This window comes from Rhinatrema bivittatum, chromosome 3 (assembly GCF_901001135.1).
Source record: "Rhinatrema bivittatum chromosome 3, aRhiBiv1.1, whole genome shotgun sequence".
NCBI lineage: Eukaryota > Metazoa > Chordata > Amphibia > Gymnophiona > Rhinatrematidae > Rhinatrema > Rhinatrema bivittatum.
The window spans coordinates 52,177,613-52,197,253 of NC_042617.1; the positions used below are offsets into that span (position 1 = coordinate 52,177,613).

General features: G+C 43.3%; 1 protein-coding gene across 3 annotated transcripts in view; it reads right to left on the bottom strand.

Annotated features, from left to right (window-relative positions):
• Positions 1 to 19,641, bottom strand: part of RPS6KC1 (ribosomal protein S6 kinase C1) — a 287,188-nt gene that overhangs the window by 219,656 nt on the left and 47,891 nt on the right. For all 3 annotated transcript variants that reach the window (XM_029593219.1, XM_029593217.1, XM_029593218.1), the window contains exon 5: positions 11,129 to 11,222. In XM_029593219.1, coding sequence (XP_029449079.1) covers positions 11,129 to 11,222 — 94 coding nt within the window. The remainder of the gene's footprint in view (positions 1 to 11,128; positions 11,223 to 19,641) is intronic.

Genomic DNA, 19,641 nt, shown 5'->3' on the forward strand with positions numbered 1-19,641 from the left:
AGATGACACAATTTTTCAGAGTAGTTAAATCAGAGGCAGATAGTGATAAATTGCAGGCGGATCTTCTGAGACTGGAAAATTGGGTGTCCAAATGTCAGATGAAATTTAATGTAGGCAAGTGCAACATGATGCATATAGAGAAAAATAACCATGCTGTTAAAAAATATTAGGTTTCATGTTAGGAGTTATCACCCAGGAAAAAGATCTAGGCATCATAGTGGACAATACATTGAAATCATCAGCACAGTGTGCTACGGCGGTTAAAAAAGCAAACAATGACAGGAATTATTAGGAAGGGAATGGTGAATAAAATAGAGAATGTCATAATGTCTCTGTATCGCTCCATGGGGAGACTGCACCTTGAGTTTTGTGCTCAATTCGGCTCGCTGCAGCTCAAAAAAGATATTGATGAACTGGAGAAGGTACAGAGCAAGGTAACCAAAATGATAAAGGGAATGAAACGGCTTCCCTATGAGGAACGGCTAAAGAGATTAAGTCTGCTCAGCATAGAGAAGAGACGACTAAGGGGAGATATGATAGAGGTCTATAAAAAGAGTGGTGTGGAATGAGTAAACGTTAATTGGTTGTTTACTCTTTCAAAAAGTACAAAGACTAGGGGCGGACACAATAAAGTTACTAGGTGATACACTTAAAACTAATAAGAGAAAATAGCTCTGTAATTCATTACTAGAGGATGTGGTGAAAGTTATTAGCCTAGCTGCATTTAAAAAAGGTTTGGACAAGTTCCTGGAGGAAATTGTTGCGACCGTCAGTCTTCGACGGCTTTGCCCCGCCTACCTCTCACTACTTGCGGCTCCTCCTGCTCACCTCAGACTATTGGCTGCTGCGGCGTCTGTTTGCTGTCCTCTCCGGCGTCCCCGGACCAGCTTTGGTGGTGCCTCCCACCGTGCTCCCCCAAGGTACCTTAGGGCACGCCTGCGCACGCCGCCCTCATCTTTATTTCCACGTTGGTGTCCCCCTGATATGACATCATACTGCCCAGATATTTAAGCCTACAGTATTTGCTAGCTCATCGAGTTAGCAACGGTATGTCTACGGATGGGATTCGCTCTCTATACTGAAGCTGCTCTGTCAGTTCAGCGCTATCTGGAACTCTTACACCCTTCGGGGTTGCTAACGGGGTACCCACTCCTCGGGGGCCTCTTCTGCTTCTTTCAGGTGCTATCAGGAAACCGGTACTCGCTCCTCGAGGGCCCATGTTCTCTGAGTCGCTGCCTGCATCTTCAAACCCTTCTACTTGGAAGACTTCACTAACATTTTCCATCTGTGAGTACAACTACCATCTATTCCACAGTACTGCTTCACTGGAACCAGGTACTCGCTCCTCAAGGGCCTGCCCTCTGTTCCGGTGCCAGACCTCTCGTCTAGTGGAATCTCTGTTACTGCTACATTGGTACAATACAACCGAGTCTCCCTGCTCTAGGGATCAGGTACTCGCTCCTCGAGGGCCTGCTCTCCCTGTCTCGGAGCTTCTCCTAATTCTATCTGGGACTCTGAATGCTTCTTATCGTGTACTCATAACTCTCAGTCTCTTTCCACTACAGCACAGCCTAGCAGAGGATTCACTGTTCCAGCGTTCTGTGGGAGACCTGCCCAGCCGGGCTCAACATCTACTACTCACTACTGCTATCTCTGGTGGTTTCCAAAACTGTTTAATAAAAGATTCAAATCTGTGTTTGTGTGTCCAGAGTCTAGCCTGACACTGTGGTCCCTCACGGGACTGCCCCCCCCCCCCCGTGGGCGTGGTCAGCTGCCACAGTGACCAAGGATCTACCCAAACATCAATAACCATAACAGAAATATCCATAAACCATTATTAAGGTGGAAATGCAGAAATCCACTTCTTATTCCTGGGATAAGCAGCATGGAATCTATTGACCTTTTGGAATCCTGCCAAATACATGTGATCTGGATTGGCCACTGTTGGAAACAGGAATACTGGGCTTGATGGACCTTTGTTCTGATCCAGTATGGCAAGACTTATGTTTTGTTCTTAAGCTGCAGTAGTTAAATTGGCATTGTAAGTTGGCTATGAGTTAAACCAGGGTTTGCATAACCTTTATTACAAAATTGCTTTGCTCTGTTAAACCAGAAACCTAAACAAATATCTGGATCAATCAGCTACTGCATATCTATAACCCTGAACACTTGCTATGAGCTTCACAGAGGTCTGTTGGACATGCCATCAAATCGGCAGGTACACTTTACTGAATCTCAGGACAGACTCTGTCACAGGACCCATGCTCAGGAACGTTTTGCTATTGGCAATGAGGACTACTGTGTGTACAAAAACTTTAAAAAAATTATTAAAGACTCATCTTTTCTGCCAGGCATTTGACTGCTAAAAGCAAGATTATATGTTAATTTTGCTTTGTGTGCTGTCTCGTGTTGGTCTTTTGTGCTTTTTGTTCTATATTTTATGCATTTTACATTGTAAGTCGTCTAGAACCGTGTGTAAGCAACATACACATTTTTGTAAATAAAATACCATATATAAATCCATTGCATATTTTATGCTGCTACAATAAAAATCTCATTATCTGGCTCTAAAAGGTGTAAATACAGAATCCCTTTTACATGAACCTGGACCATATATTATCTGATTTTAAATGTCAGATAAGCTGTAACTGTAGAATTCCTTACACTACCCAGGGAAAGGAGTCCTTGTGGACAATATGTGGAAATTCTCTGTTCAATGGGCAGCGGCAATCAAAAAAAGCAAATAGAATGTTAGGAATGATCCGAAAAGGAATAGAGAATAAAAGGGAAACTATCATATTGGCTATAGAGCGAGCACCTTGAGTTGTGTGCACTTCTGTTTGTCCCATCTCAAGAAAGACATAAGCAGAACTAGAAAAGTTGCAGAGAAGGGCAACAGATGATAAAAGGGATGGAACATCTCTCCCACGATAAGCTTGGAAAAGAGATGGCTGAGAAGAGACATGATAGAAAATTTATAAAATCATGAGCTGGGTGGAATGGGTAAATAAAGGCTGGTTATTTACCCTTTCGAATAATCCTAAAGCAAGGGGGCCCTCCATTAAACTAATAATCTGTAGATTCATAACAAATCACAGAAAGTACTTTTCCACTTCGTACACTATCAAGCTGTGGAATTTGCTGCCAGAGGACCTGGTCAAGGCAACCAGCGTAGCCAGGTTTAAAAAAGAGTTTTTGACAAGTTCCTGGATAAAAAAATCCATAAGACATTATTAGCCAGGTAGTCTATAGAAAGCAATTGCTAATCCTGGGCGTGAGTAACAGGAATTAGATCTACTTTACGGTATCTGCCAGGTACTTGCAACCTGGATTGGCCACTGTCAGAGATTGACCTTGATCTGACCCATCGTGGCAATTCTTATGTTCTTATGAGTAACTTCCAAATAAAGTTACTCAGATAAAGTTAACCAGTAAACTTGAGCCATATAAAGTTTCTCTGCTCTGAAGGTGGATTGGCCTTTTCACTGACAGCTGTCACTAAAGAGAACAATCACTGGTCTTTTCACCCAGAGTGAAGTGAATAAATTAATACTGTCAGCAATAGCACACTTATAGGTGAATTTTAGAAGGTCTACACGCGCAGAAGCCGGGAGGTACGTGCATAAGCCCAGCAGGCGTGCACCGCGTGGGTTTTAAAAAGCTCGTGAGTATGCACATATCTCCCAGTTGTGTACACAAGAAATTTTTTTTATAAAAAACTGTCTGTAAGCTAAAGTATGCGCATAAGTATTTACGTGCTCTAGCACATGCCGGGATCCCCTACCGTGTGACTTTAAGTCTGCTATGGATGACGTGTACGTTTTAAAATATAAAACAAATCAGGGCTAGTCAGTGGGGGTTGAGGGGTCGGGGCTAATAGGGTAAAAGGAGCTTTTACCTGGGTGAACTGGGAAGGGACTGGGGACACTGGTAATTGCGTCGGCATGAGAATCTAATAAAATCCCCCCACTTACGTGGCAGAGCCGGCATCTGCACACACAAGCGCGCATCGTACCACATTGCACGCACATGTACACGTATACAGACTATTTTATATCACAGGCGCATGTGTTATAAAATGGCTGCATCAATTTGCGTGAGCCGCCTGTAGGATAAACATGTTCTTGTTAAACAGGTTGTGCAGCTCAGCTTTCTGGCTCCCTGTCAGGAATACGGCGGTCTGATCAACCCCTACATGCCAAGGACAGGATGAGTCCGAGTGAGCAGTAGCAACTGTTGACACATAACATGGGGGGATAGTGATCAATCATTACTCTCTTGCACGCACACTTGTTTACGGCACGGTATAAAAGAGCTGGACTTTCCAGTGTCCGGCGGGAGTAGGAGATATTGCCTCTATAGACGTATAGAGTGCTGGACACTGAAAACCCCCTTCTCGCCTTTGCTGACCTGACGACTCCTCGATACAAGGCTGATGACACGAAGGGTGCTGGATGGCATATGCAATCATGTGGTATGTAAATAACTTTCTGTAAATAACGTCTATTACCATGATGTCACATTAATAAATGATGTCATAGATATTGTTATTTATTTTATTTAACTTCTTTTACTATACCGATTCTCAAGATGAGGTCTTATCGTACTGGTTTACAATATAACAGGGGGAAACCAATTTAACAACTAAGTGGAAAGGTAAATATTGTGTCAGAATACCTTACTCTCTCATTCCCAACACCGCCACAGGCATGTACATGCATGCCCACGTGGCTGTTTAAGCGTTGCAGGGGTAGGATTTAGCCAACACCTTTTTTAAGGTAGAAAATTGGGGGGGGGGGGGGGTGTAAATCAGCATCCATTTGGCATGCTAGGTTTTGGGGTTTTGTTTTTTTTTCAATATTCAAAAGCCCAGTGATTGGCAGAGTAACTTTAGCTGAGTATATTCAGTGGGAAACTTACCATGGTATATCCTGATCAAAGTTAGCTGGTTAACTTTACCTGGCTACCTTCCTGCTTGCCACACCACCTCACACTTTCCCCAGCAAACCAATGCTCACAAGTCCTGCTCACCCATCAGCAGAGGCACTTCTGCTTTAGCTGCCCCTCAGGAGTGCTGACTGCAGAAGCAATCAAGGGAGGGGGCGCAGTTAATTACACTCATTTCCTGCAAAAGGTATTGACCTCATGGCTGAAATCGCTCCTCACACATGTGGATTTCAGTCTGCCAAACTGTCTAGTTAGTTTCAGTGAGGACAGACGGCCTAGGGTCTGGTCCAGTGCACACATGGAAGAGGGTGCCAGGGAAAGAAAATCACTGCACCAAAATAAGCAAATTCCAAGAAAAAATGGAAAAAAAAAAAAGCTGTAAAATCACAAAATTGCAGAGGGACCTAAAAATGGAAACATGGAAAAGGGGTGAACAGAAAGGGGAGGGAACAACAGGGCAGCCAAAGAAGAAGGCCCATGACATCTCAGCCTCCATCATTAGTGGAGGTAAGAGGGACTGAAGCAGGCTCCAAATGGCTGGAAAACGAAAGAATAGAAGCCGGCTGCCCTGTATTGCCTTCTCCCCTCCCCTTCCAATGGGGAAAGAAAAAAAGGTTTAAGTAGATAATGTAAGGAGAAGAAAGAAAAAACAAGGGGGAAGAACCTCACAACTAGACATATTCATAGAGTCATGGAACTGCGAATGACACACATCAGTGATGCCTAATAGGCAAGGCTGAAAAAATGTCAGGCGCCAGATAACCTAGAATTTGAGGGCCTGACGCCTGATGCTGTAGCAAGCCCAACTGCAGCTTCTGCCATTAGCGCAGGCCCAGCTGGAGAGAGAGAGAGGCTACTCGTGCCAGTCCAGGGCTGGCAGGATAAAAGGTAGCTGCTGCTCCTGCAGCCACCATCAGCCCGGCATAGTGGGAGAGGCCACTGCTGCTGCTGGCCCAAGGCCAGTGAAAGATGTGTTGGGGCTGGAGAAGATGGGATAAGGATGGGCAGAGAGAGAGAGAGAAGTGGGAGGGAGGGGGGAAGAAGCTGAAGGATGAACAAACATAAAAGTTTAAAAAAAAAATTTTTTTTAAAGCAAAATAAAAAAAAAAAATCAGAAAATAAACAAAAAAAAGTATACATAATAAAAATTAAATTAAATTTAAAAAAAAGAGTAAAAGCAAAAAGTTTACAAGAACATTTATTTTCTCTAGAGCCAGAAATGTTGACTAGCACCCACATTTTCTGTAAAATGGTCCATCCTTGCACATAGGTGGTATAGTTAAAAGGCTTGCAAGGCTAAATACACAGAAAGTTGAATTAGGCCTAGATGAAACCATCTTTCTGTGTGCAATTGTACGTTAATAGATGCTACATCTTTCCTAGGCGTGAGTGAAATCCTCTCAAAAATTATTATTGGGTTAAAGGATGACAACACTTGCCACAACATGACAGATGTGCAGTGCAGCAAATATGAACTGCACAAAACATTTAGCAAATGTCAAAGAAAAATGAAACAAACCAACTAAATCCAGTGCTTGAAATGCAAAACAGGAGTGCTTTGAGACGAGCCCTGCTAATAGTGAAGAGAAAAAAAAAAAGGGAATCTATAGGGTCAACAACCCCTGCTGCAGACTGAAATGCAAAAATTGCTCTTGGCTTTAAATACACAATATTTAATACATAGCAATGAGAGATCAAAGAGTGTGAAACAGCATTGGAGGGAAACCCAAACAATAACAAATAAAGAGCAGTTATACCTGGGGTGGGTCATTTCAAACAGCCTGCAGAGTATAAAGTCTATGGGTACTTTTTACCTTCAGACTTTAGCTAGAAGTTTCAAGCCAAAGTTATGCACATAAATCTGCTTTAAAAACGTGCAAGTATGTGCAGATGCCCATGCGTCATGTGCGCACAGAGTTATGCCTGCTCAAGAGGAGGGGTAACTTTCAGCGGGGGGATTTACACACGTACTTTCCAAAACTGAAAGCAGGCGTGTAATTCCAAACCCGATCCTTCTCCAACGCCACCTCCGAAAAGCCTATTTACTATGCACGGAAAAGCGGGGCTTAATCTGCAGACAAAAAAGGAAGTGGAAATGTGGAGGGGGCGGGGAGATGGGCGTGGCCAGGGGCTAGGTGAGACCTGTGCAAAGGGGCGTGGCCAGGGCCAAGTGTGAACTCTCTCTCTCGCACATCCATGCCCACACACGTTCTTCACGCTCTTAATCTGTTCAATGAGCACGGTTAAGCAAAAGACAGCTGGGAGGTTGGGGGAAGCAGGATCACTGGGATAAGGAGGAGAGGATGGATGGAGAGATTGGGGCTCTCTCTCTCTCTATCACCATCCTCCTCTCTGCCCTGATGATCTTGATCCTCCGACCCCAGCCTCCCCATAAATTCCCCAGTGGTCCTAAAGCCCCTAAGTCTAACTCCCTCTCTCTGGTGATCCTTGAGCCCCTCCTGAAAAATCATCCTCCACAGCAACTCTCCTCCTCCTCTCCCTCCTCGGCCAGTAAAGTACAGGCCACCTCTTCAAGCCAGAATCGGCAGACTCAGCTCCGCCTTGGAGGGGGGGGGGGAAGAGTAGGAGCAGAATGGTGTGCACTCTCCACCGCTCTCAGTCTTCTCGGACAGGGGTGTGGGGCTTGGAATTCAAAAGCCTGGCCTGCTCTTTGCCTCTTTGGAGATGGAAGAAAGGAAGCAACACCACATGGTCCCCTCTCTTCTCTCTGCTTCCCCGATCCACACCAAATCCTTTGTCCATCCCCTCCGATCAGTTCACTCACAGACTGTCCCCCCTCCAACTCACATCTCATATTCCCACCGATCCCATCACTCACACTTTGCAGCACCTTTCATCCCCCGATTCACTCTTTCCCACATAACCCACAGCCTCTCCAATCCTCTCTCACATTCTTGCCCTCGCAGCGCCCATTCTCCTTCCCCTCCCACCAATCCCTTCACTCACTCCTCCACCTCTCCCAATTCCCTCATTCCATATCTTGGTTCTTTCACCCTCACCACTATGGTCACCACCAGCAAGAGGAGGCAGGGCCTGGGATCTCGGCATGCTAAGCAGGAAGTCAATACGTTCAAGAGTGGCAGAAGTAGTGGGGCTGAGCAGCATTCACCCCGCGTCTTTTTTTTTTTTTTTTATCTTGGCTGTTGTCTCACAGCTTCCAAAAGTGTGCTGGGATACTGCACAAAATTCAAAGCCATGTGGCTGCCCTTGTCTCAGGGTAAGCAGCTCAAATACTCTCTGTTCTACTCTGCTTCCTCCAAGGGCTGGGGAGCCAGAAATAATCCATGCAACTACTGGCTCAGTTCTGTTTCCTCAGGGGAGCCAAAACTGGTATGCAGAGTCAGCTCTGCTCTGCTTTCTCAGGTCCCAAGAAAAAAGGTGGCAGAATGCCATTCTGGGTTGTTCTACCAGAAATTAAGCCCTTGGGTAATGGACACAAAAAAGTCTGAAAGTTGTGAGCAGTAGTGCCATTCATCAGGGACAGGGTTGAAACTTCAGACTTGTGCCTGTTCTTTGCTCTGCAATGTCTGCTTCAGTATCACCCCTCTTCCCCTGTTTGTTCCCTACGATACAGGAGGAAAGGTGAGCAGGAGGAAGAACAAGAGGGGAGGGGCTGGATTAGGGAGCAGAATGACTGTTCTCTTCTCTGTGTGCTCCAGGCTCAGCCCCTCCTCTTCTCTTCCCTGCAGGCTGCCCGGAGGGGAGGGGCTGGAGCAGAACACCCCTGCTGCGCTGCCTCTTAAGCCTGAGAAGAAGTGGCAGAACTGCGTTCATGGCTTTTCTCCCAAAATTAAGCCCTGCAAAATCATGCTCTGCACGTACTTTTCTGCACATACACACCGGGGCTATGCTCAAAGAGTCACTTATATGCATACAGCCAGGTTTTACGCGTGCAAGTGCCTTTCAAAATTATCCCCACAGTGTGAATCAAGAGATAATCAACAATACAAGACACGGATTATTATCCTAGATCAGCTCATCAGTTACAGAAAATGACAAGAGGCAAAACCAAACTCGGCCAGAGAAAAATAATCAGCAGGCATAAAATCCAGAACCCATATGTACTTTGGTAGAAGTACCTCTCTCAAGGATGAACCACTGAAGTATAAATGCCATAAAATTGTAAAAGTCAGAAGGCCGACTGTGTCTTTTCACTGCCCTTTAGTCAAAATGATTGTCTTAAAAAATAAAAAATATGGAGCATGCGCTCTAAACAGCACACAGGTCCCTTCTTTGGAAGCCACTTCTGATGGCACCTATAGAAGCTTTGCTGCCAATTTGTTAAGCAATCCACAGTTCCCAACTGACTCACGTGGTCGAGTCTAATTGTTAATGTTTGTTTTTTATAAAGTGGCTTACAGGGTTAGTGGGTTTTATGTAGTTCATGGGACACAGGCATCGCTATCAAACATCCACTTCCAGCATTTTTCAGGAACAGTACTTTTTCTTTGATTCTTATAAACTTGTTCCACATCTGTCAATCCGGTATAACATTTTCCCTTAACAGATCTATTCTTTCCTTGATGTGACATTTTCTATTCAATTAGCTGACCCTCCCTTGCTCCCCTTTTTCTGCAAACAGTCTTCCATCTGATGGCTGCTCTGGATTTTATGGCAACTGGTTTTCTCTCTATTGGTTTTGCATATTTGTCACTTTCTATTACGGATGAGCACATACAAGATAATCTGTGTTTTGTACTTTTGATCGTGCCTTGACTCGCACTGCATATATAACTTGCTATTTATTATTCATCGTTTGTTTGTTTGGGTTTCCATTAAGATTTTGATGCTGATTATTTCCTTTTGGGTTTCTCCACACTTTTTGTGACTGCTGTGTAATGAATGTAGTGTCTGTAAAGCTGACTGCAATTTTTCATTTTGCCTGTATCAGGGCTTGTCCTTTCAAATTCCCTTTTCTCTTGATTGATTTTGAATCTAAAGAGGTTTTTTTAAATCCCTGGTTTGTCGCCTGCTAATGCTGCCATCTAGAGGATAACATACTGAAAGACCCAGCTTTTTTTTTCAATTTCACTATGATTCTTTGAGACAAGATATGCTATATATTTATGTAAAGATATATATGTATCTCTATATGCTATATCTAAATAGTTATCTAAACAAAGAGCGTACGGCCCTTCCAGTCTGCCCATCCATCCAATTAATTTAGCATTATAATTCTCATCACCTCCTTAAAGATTCCGTCTTTAGCCCTTGCTTTCTTGAATTCAGACTCTGGTTTTGTCTCCTCCACTTCCACTGGGAGGCTGTAGCTGAGGCCTGCTTCCTCCTACCATATAGGCAGGACTGGACCCAAGATACCAGTCTCTGTAAGCCAATACAGCTGGCCAAGGGAGGTTTAGTGCATAGAAGGCCATTGGTAATCTTTTCTTATGGGGTCTTTTAGAGCCAGTTTAAAGGCAGGGGATCATGATGTGGGAGTGGGCAGGATGTATGGAAATATCACTTGCGTGTTCCTTCCCCCCCAATACATTTTTTGTTTGTTGTAACCATTGTCTTGCATTATGAAATGCTCCAAGTCTCTTGTCCAGTATGACTGTCTTATTAGACTGTAAGCTCTATTGAGCAGGGACTGTCCTTTTTGTATGTTTGTACAGCATTGTATATGTCGTGTAGCACTACAGAAATGTTAAGTAGTAGAAGTGGGTATAAATCCACTTCTGGTGGCCAAGCTCCATCGCGTCACTCACTGCCTGGAGTTTGGTGCAAAGGCTCTGCACGTTTTCTTTTCTCTGGTTAAACACACTGTTTTCAACTGTTTATGGGGTTCATGTTAACAAATCGAGGCCTGCTGAGCCAGAGGCAGTGCAAGCAGAGCCTTCATTCTGCTTCCGCCCCCCCCCCACACTCACATGCTGCGTGCAGGGCAAACCACACATCACATTGGGTTACTGTCAATTTCCCAAACACACACAAGGAATCTAGGACGCTGTGATTTACACCAAGTGTGCAAAAGCAATCTTTCAACTGACCTATACCACAGATGAACAACTATCATGAGAAACCCAGAGATTTCAATAAGCAGCAAAAAGCAAAAGAACCAGAAAATACTGTTACAGAAAATTCAGTTGAAGGGTTGTAGAGCTTTTAATATGAAAGAAGAATGGGGATACAAAGAGCATTGCACGAGTCTAAAACAAACCTTCAGTACTGCAGTCAGAAAGGCTGTCCGTCAGGGAATCTGAAAATGGTTCCGCAGGACCAATCAGATCAGAGCCATCATGCACTTCTCCACCCTGAAATTAAAGAAATTGCAGTCAAAAGCTACAGTAGCCACTAGTTATCCCATCAAAAGAATGGTTCTTCCTTCATTGTTTCATAGTTCATATTGCATTGGTCCCTTGCCCCAAAGAGAAGTTGTATATTGAAGGGTACTGAGATAAATAGTCTATTCTACTGAAGTTCTCCAAATTTCACTCACACTTTACTAAACAATATGTGGCCTTTTGTCCACCAAGTCTTTCATGCAAATGGTCTTGATAGAAAATTACTGCAACAAGTTCAGCTATGAAATTTTTTGCAAAAACTTCTAGCCCTCACCTGAATTCTAGTTAAAGTTCTTGCAAAATCATATTTGAGAAGTTACTTTTGCATGGCTTTACTATACACTCATAGTTACTGAGTTCATTTGCATAATTCTGCATTGCAATGACTAGTAATTTAAATATAATTCCACAAAGTAAATTTTGCATGCTAAAAGGGAAAATAGTACATGCTATCACAAATCATGTGCACTATTTGCTCTTTCGGCAAGCCTTTGCAAAGTTTTGCTCCTTTTATTACGTTTTTCAAGTCAGTCCTGGAGTACCCTCACTCCCCCCTTCCCCCCCCCCCCCAATGCCTGTCTGGTTTTCAGAAAAATGAAGTTACAGTATCTTGTGTGGTTGTGACTGAAGAGTTCAATTTTCATTTCATCAGTCCAAAGCCCTTTGACTTCAACAGTGCCACGTCATGCCTGGGACTTTCCAGTTGGAGAATCACCATGTTGATAGAACAGCACCATCCTTTGTACGTGTTCGGATGGAGTTTCCTTTTTTGGTTGTTTTTGTGAGTAATCTAGGTATTTTTAAATTTGTCTATGTTCTTTGTTTTGTAACCTGCTCAAATTCTTGCTGCTGTGACTAGGCAGGCAATACATTGTAATGAATTCAAACTCAAATGTCACTTTCATTTCTTAAAACAACAAAGAGCAATCACCTCATATAATATTCCAAAAACATGCAAACGACATCAATAAAGGTTCTTCAAACTTAAATAGTAAATCTTCAGAGAGTGGGATCAGATTTTAAATGTGCTCACAATTCTTAAGCCACAGACTCTTGCCCGCAATTTATTTATTTGTTGAGTTTTATATACTGTCATTCGGTAAAGCCATCATAACGGTTTACAAGGTTCAACTTGCAATACATTTAACAATTAAGCAAAAAGTATAACAGGATGCACATTAAACACACATGAGAGACCTCCCACTACAAAGATATTAACTAGCACTACGGAATGAGAAGCAATCTGAATAACGTCATTTACCTTTTACCCAGCTATAACATGTTTGGTCTTTATTTATTATATTTTTAAATGTAACTTTTAATCTTTACCAAAAATCTAATTTAATAAAAATATTTGAAAAAGTTTTTGCTTATCTAGACATTTTAGATTCCACGTCTACTGAACGATGATAGTATACACAATCTCACAAACGGTCACGCCATGAACCCTAACGCTTTCAGAAAAAAAAACATTGGCCAGAACAGCCTTTACCCCCATCACGCTTCCATAAGGAGGTAATACAGTGACCACTGGCACTCTGGAACTGCGACATTTCACATTTTGTCTTGACCCCATGCAAACACTGTACCTCTAGCAGCACCAGGATGGAGAAAAGCCACCAAGTGGGAAGCGTGGCATCAAGTCCGCCGCGCAGCAACATCCCGATCCGGGGAGAGAGAAAGGAGGAAGGGGCCCTATACCTGGATCGCCACCTTGCAGCAAGCCCTCCACGTACGGCCATGTGCACTATACGCAAGAAGTGACGAGGAGGGAGAGGGAAAGGGAGCTCTCCCTCTGGAATTTTAAAAGGTAAAAGATGGAAGCATACAAGCCGCGGTTACAACCCTGACATTAGCAGTACGGCTGCATCAGGTTTCCAAGAAAGCTGGGGTAACCTGCACGGAGCAGTCATGGTTACAAGCCCAACATCGACAAGCAGGAAGAAGCTGGATACTTGGACAGCAGCCTCACTAGTCTGGGTAATTGTCTGTTTTATTACGAAGCTTAGTAGTAAAATATGGGAAGCAGTGACGGATTCTGTCCCCCTTAGGCAGTGATAGTGCTGTTGTGCCCACCCTCCCTCCCCCAGTAAGGTCGGACAACAGGAAGTAGGTCTAAGGCCCAGCTCCACAGCTTTCTGTGGCAGCTCATGGGTAGATTCCGTGCTAACAATTTGAAAATGATGAAGTACATTGACAAACATTTCCATCTTTTATATTATATTATAAACCTTGCCATGTGTCTCTATAATTTATTTCCTTTTTATTGTGTGAGGAAAAGAAATCTCAAGTATTGGTATTTTGCCACCCTAGGCACAGGCCTAGTATGCCTATTGGCAAATCCAGGCCTAATGGGTAGGGGCCTGGGTGTTGGATTAAAAATAGAATTTATAAGAACCAAAAGAGGACGAGAACAATAACAGATAAAGAACGATATTCTGGAGATGGTCACACTTCTGCTGTCAGCTCAGTCTAGATGAGCCAAATGGTCCTTAACTGCACTCCTCTTCATCTACTATATGTAAGGCTCTGAAGAAACATGAAGAGAAATGTCTTTCCTAGGGAGTGGCTAGTGGCAGAGCTGGGGAGGCCAGTGGGCATCACTGGGACAGACACGGAGGGCAGTGGTGGTAACAGAGTAGAGAGGAGGGGGGGAGAAGAGATGGTGTCTGTTTAAGAATGGGAATTTATATGCTCATGCACACAAAGTTGTAGAGAACCAAAGAACAAAAAACTAGGCAGACTGGGTGAGTCAATTGGGCTTTATCTGCCATCATTGACTGCTTTACTATTTCTACGTTCTTCATCCAGTCAATGCCAAATGAGCTAAGGACAAGGTTTCTTAAATATACAGGTAAACTGGAGGTTCAATTTAGAATCCGTGTGTGTTTTTAAAACCATAAGGAGTTGTATCATAAAAGGATGAGGGTGGGAAATGTGTTTGTAGATGGGTGAGGAGGACAAACAGAAGCAGCAGATTTTACAGCTATAGGAAGAATAAGACTGTTAAATAGGACGAAAATCAACATCTCTATTAATTCCCTTTATATTTGCTTCTATATGTGTGTTCATTTTCATTTCCAAAATCTGACATTCCTGGGTGGGTTTGCAGATCCATTTTAGTATCCTGATCATTTGATCACGGCTGCAAAGGTCTAGGCTAGAAATGCGTTCTCTCACAGGAATCTCCACTTGAACTTCTAACCTGTTTTGCCCACGTAGGATCACTCTCCGTATTTTCTACAATAGATGATATATACTACATTAACAGGGCAATATACAGCTTGATTATTTTAGGTTCACCGTTTTTCCAAGGTTCTGTTCTATGTGCAGCCACTTTGCAGTGTGGTGTTTTGCAGGGTTTCATGCTATTTTCTTCTTTCTGAATATATGTTTCAAACTTGCATCTGGACCAGTTTTTGCTTCAGATTAGGTAGCTGCCAAAAAGCTAGAACTAGAGGAGCAGGAAATATTTATTCTAGTAATTAATTTTAGCTGTGGATTGCATGTTATTACAAGAAGTACCCGCTCTGTTTGCAATGCAGTAAATCCCCCCAGGGTGAAGATGCAATTTTCTTGAAGATGAGGAAAAGGCTAAAGAGGTTAAGGCTGTTCAGCTTGGAGAAGAGACGGCTGAGGGGGGATATGATAGAGGTTTTTAACATCATAAGAGGTCTAGAACGGGTAGATGTGAATCAGTTATTTACTCTTTCGGATAACAGAAAGACTAGGGGGCACTCCATGAAGTTAGCATGTGGCACATTTAAAACTAATCGGAGAAAGTTCTTTTTTACTCAACACACAATTAAACTCTGGAATTTGTTGCCAGAAGATGTGGTTAGTGCAGTTAGTGTAGCTCGGTTTAAAAAAAGGTTTGGATAAGTTCTTTGAAGAGAGGTCCATTGACTGCCATTGATTGGGCTGACATGAGGAATAGCCACTGCTATTACTGGCATTAGTCGCATGGGATCTACTTAGTGTTTGGGTACTTGCCAGGTACTTGTAGCCTGGATTGGCCACTGCTGGAAACTGGATGCTGGGCTTGATGGACCCTTGGTCTGACCCAGTATGGCAATAAAAAAAAAGAAAGAAGAGAAAGAGGATTAAATCAGTACTTAGAGGTGTTTATCCCTGTCTTTTAGGTCACAGTATATGAGGGAATTGTATGGCTTGGCTCTGGACCTTTTTTGCATGTGAAGGGTAGAATAGCTGTGAAGGTAGCTGCATCAGTCAATTGGTTGTCGGTATAAAGATGTTTATAAATGTCCATTGTTAAAGAAGGCTGTAGAGTTCAAAAAATAACTCCTCATATTCATTAATCTAATTTGCATCTGATAGAAGGATGGCTTGCATTCAAAGAGCTGTAAAATTGCTTAAAATTTTCTTCCCTCTCAGCCAAATCATGAAAATATCATCAGTGTATCTGGTAATGCCTGAAAGATTTAGTTTGGCATCTGTTCAGGATTTTCTCTTCCAATTCTGCCATTAAGAGTTTGGCATACTGTGGGTGCCATCCTGGTGCCCATAGTAGCTCCCATGATCCATTATTTATTGAAGCTAAAGTATTTTGGATCAAAATGAATTTGATTAATTCTGTAATAATTTCTGAAGTGTATTAGAGGTTCAGGGGAGGTATCTTGTGAAATTTCTAGCATACAACTCTTCTCTCGGTACGGGGAATGTTGTTGTATAGCCACATGATGCTTGATGATGTTTTCTCTGTTTAGGAAGTCTGTGGTAATTTGTCTGAAGCTGTTTGTGTTCTGTACTAAGGGTATAAGAATCATATTATTAGTCCAAATGTTTCACTTGTGAGTGTGCCAATACCAGATATAATTTGCCTGTCAGGGTTTCCAGGTTTGTGAATTATAAACAGGACTCCTGATCCTCACAATCCCGCAGCTGGAGGAAGGACTGCACAATTCACACCTCCCTGTGAAACTGCCCAATTCTTGCAGAAGACTGGAGGCCAGGCCGGGTCGGACAACTGCAGCTGTCCGGTGGCACGTTTCAATTCCCTCCCCCCTCTCCAGGGCACTTTCCACCTCCCGTGCTGACTGGGAAGCAAGAGGAGGAGGAGCAGCACAGAGTGCATCAGGCCCCCTTGAGGCTCAAAGCAGTTGGTCCCTGGGCAGACGGGAAAGAGGACGCAGCCCAACGCATGCCAACCTCCTCCCGCCTCCATGCAATCAGCGCAGGAGCTGGATTTGCTCTGTGGGGAGGGAGTTAAAATATGTTACCACACAGCTGCTGCTGCCCTACCCAGCCTGGCCCCCAGTTTTCTTCGGAAACTGGGAAATTTTGCATGTCGTTGAACGTGGTCAGGCCCCAGGCAGCAAGGGAAAAGAATGCGACTCAACACACGCCACTCTCCTCCTCGTTCTGCCTCCTGACTAGCGAAGGAGGGAGGGAAAAGTGATCAGTGGGCTAAAAGCGATGTGAAACTAGAGCTTCTGGGGGACTGTGTCAAAGAGGTTGAGAGTTTGTATGACCAGAGCGGGGTAGTTTCACTAGAGGATCTTTGGGGAATGGATTGTGTGAAAGGGGTTGGGATATAGGAGGGATGTATGGCTAGAGGATCTGAGGTGGGGGAAGGAAGGTGGGGTGCATGGAGGAGGGGACAGAGAATCAGAGCGTACGTGGATATTGGGATGAGAGAGAATGCACCTGGAACGTGGAGAGGAATGGAGAGAGAGGACCAGGAAGGGAGAGAAAGAGGGTGGGGACGTGAGGTGGAACCGAGAGGGTTGGGGGAACAATTCCCTCTCTTTTCTGGATTCCAATCCCCTCTTCTAGGACCTCCTTATCTCCGCATGATCCCAGAAACTCTCTCTCTCTACACATCTCCATGCCCCTCCTACCACGATCCCAGAACTGCTTCCCTCCCCTCCTTTTCTCTCTATTCCAGTCATCCCTCCTTTGCTTCCTCATTCCCAGTCCTCCCTTTCCACCACCTGCTACCCCGCTCCTTCCCCTCCCTGAGATTCCTTCTTCCCCTGCTTCCCCACAGCAACAACTAAAATTTACTACACATAAATCTTCCAAAAGAAAAATGACATAATTCAGACACAAAGTAAGGCTGAACAGCAGCTTTATTTTTTATTCTGGAAAAAAAATTTGCATTATAAGAACATAAGATGTGCCATATTGGGACAGACCAAAAAGACCACTGATCCCAGCATCCAGTCTCCAACACTGGTCAATCCAGATATTTAATTCTCTGTGGCTCAGTCCCAAGGATAAGCAATGGCTTTCCCCAACTCTGCCTGGCTAATTGTACATGGACTTTTGTTAGAGATTGCTAGCACAACTGAATTTGTTTAGATAAGATAATGTCTTCTATAGAAAAACAAGTTAGAACAGTAAAACAGCACTGCTTTTACTAACAAGATAAACTAGAACTGTAAGCAGCCGGTAGCTCAATTCATACAGAAACAAGAAGAATATACAAAGAGCAGTACAGAAGCTCTAGTTGCTCAAAACAATTTAGACCTAGCTAACTGAACCCAGCACAACAACATAAAAGGCATTTCCAACGCTCTTCCACTTGCATGAATGACACCTGTTCGCTGGTGATGAATTGCATGCTCTGCCAGTTTCATCACGAATTGGCTGTTGGTTTTTATGTCAACTGGGTCTTTACAGTACTTGTTAAATCAAAGTTCTTTCAGAATTTTAATTAACACTTTCCTTCTTTGATAGTTTTGTAGATCTTATCTTTTGTTCTTCCAAGATAGCTGAGAATATGTTTGGGTATCTTCCAGTATTCAGTCGTACAGTAAGCATTGAACTGACTCAGATAATGAACTACAAATGTAATATTTGATATTGCTGCCTGTGCAAGATGTATCAAACTTCCAATAAGACTCTGGTATGGAACATCTACATGATCTATTTTCAGTTTCTTTATGGTTTAACTCAATAGTGTTGTGTCTGCGGCTCACCTCCTCCCAGCATCTTCGCAGCAGCACGGCAAATGTAGCACGGCAGGAAGCCAGTAGCCCCTCTAGCGCATGGAGACATCACAACCCTTAAAGGACCTGTGGCAGGAAATTCCCCGCGGCACCTTTTGATGACATCTTTGGCCCTCCCCTTCTTAAGCCAGCCTCTGATGCCCTCCTTCACCTCAGCAACAGGTCCAGCTATGCTACCTCCATAGTGTGTGTTGCTAGTGTGTTCCTGCCTCGTCTGGTTTTGACCCTTGCTTGCACTTCCGTTTTCGCCTGACTGCTGCCTGCCACCGATCCCTAGCTGGAATTCCATTTTTGCCTATCTTCGACCCTTGCCTGGCCCTGGATTCTGCTGTTTCGTCTTCAACCTGAGACCTTCGCCTATTGGCCCCTGCACCCAAAGGCTCAACCTGAAGGAAATGAAGGCTGGTATAGGTGAAGCCTTCACACAGTCTCTGTCTTGCCAGGGTTTGCCTGCTGGTGATGGGAACCTGCAAGGCTCCTCCCTGCAGATAGAGAAAATCTCACCCCAGCCTAAGGGTACACAGACATGCTTTTTCGAGCTTGAAAACTCTTGTCATCTTTTCCTCTTCATCAATCCCTAGTGATTGCTCCATGTAGAATTCTTCTTGTAGCTCTCCAGGAAGATACGCTGTTTTAATATCAAATCGTCACACAGTAAAATGTTCTTCATTTGTTAAAGCCAATAATAATCTAAGTGTTGTCATTTTCATCATCGATTGTTTCTTGATAGTCTACTCCATATTTCTAATCACTAAAAATTAATCAGAAAAATCAAGCCCCAGAAATAAAATCTGTATAAAGGAAAGTTTTTAATGTCTTTTGGAAATGCAGCATATCAGAAATCTACTTTAATGTTAAAGGTACCAAATTCCAAGCTTGCGGATTAGCAACAGAAATTGCTCGCATTCAAAAATCTTTAAATGAAGTGATCACAAGCAAAGGGTGATCACTGAAATGCAATGCATGGGCCGGGACATAAGATGACAGAAAAGATTTCAGATACACAGATACACAGTTGTATGATCCAAGTTTGTACTTCCTTGTTCAATGTAATTGCATTCTTCGATGCACTGTTTACTGTTACAATGTAAACCGAATTGATTTGTAACTTGTTACAAGAATATCGGTATAAAAAATTGTTAAATAAAATAATAAATTATCTTGCAGAGATTTGAAAATGAACATAATTAATTTAAATTTAGCTCACAAGGCAACGGGCAGCCAGTGTAACAATCAGTTTTGGAATCACGTGCTCATGCTTCCCACAGCCTGATATTAGGCACGCAGCTCAATTGTCAACAACTTGCAGTGTGAACAGATGTGTTTTTGGGAGTCCAAAATAAATGATGTTGCAAAAATCAAGCATAGGTAGAATAAAGGTCTGAAAAAAAATTTAAAAAATCACAAGTACCTAA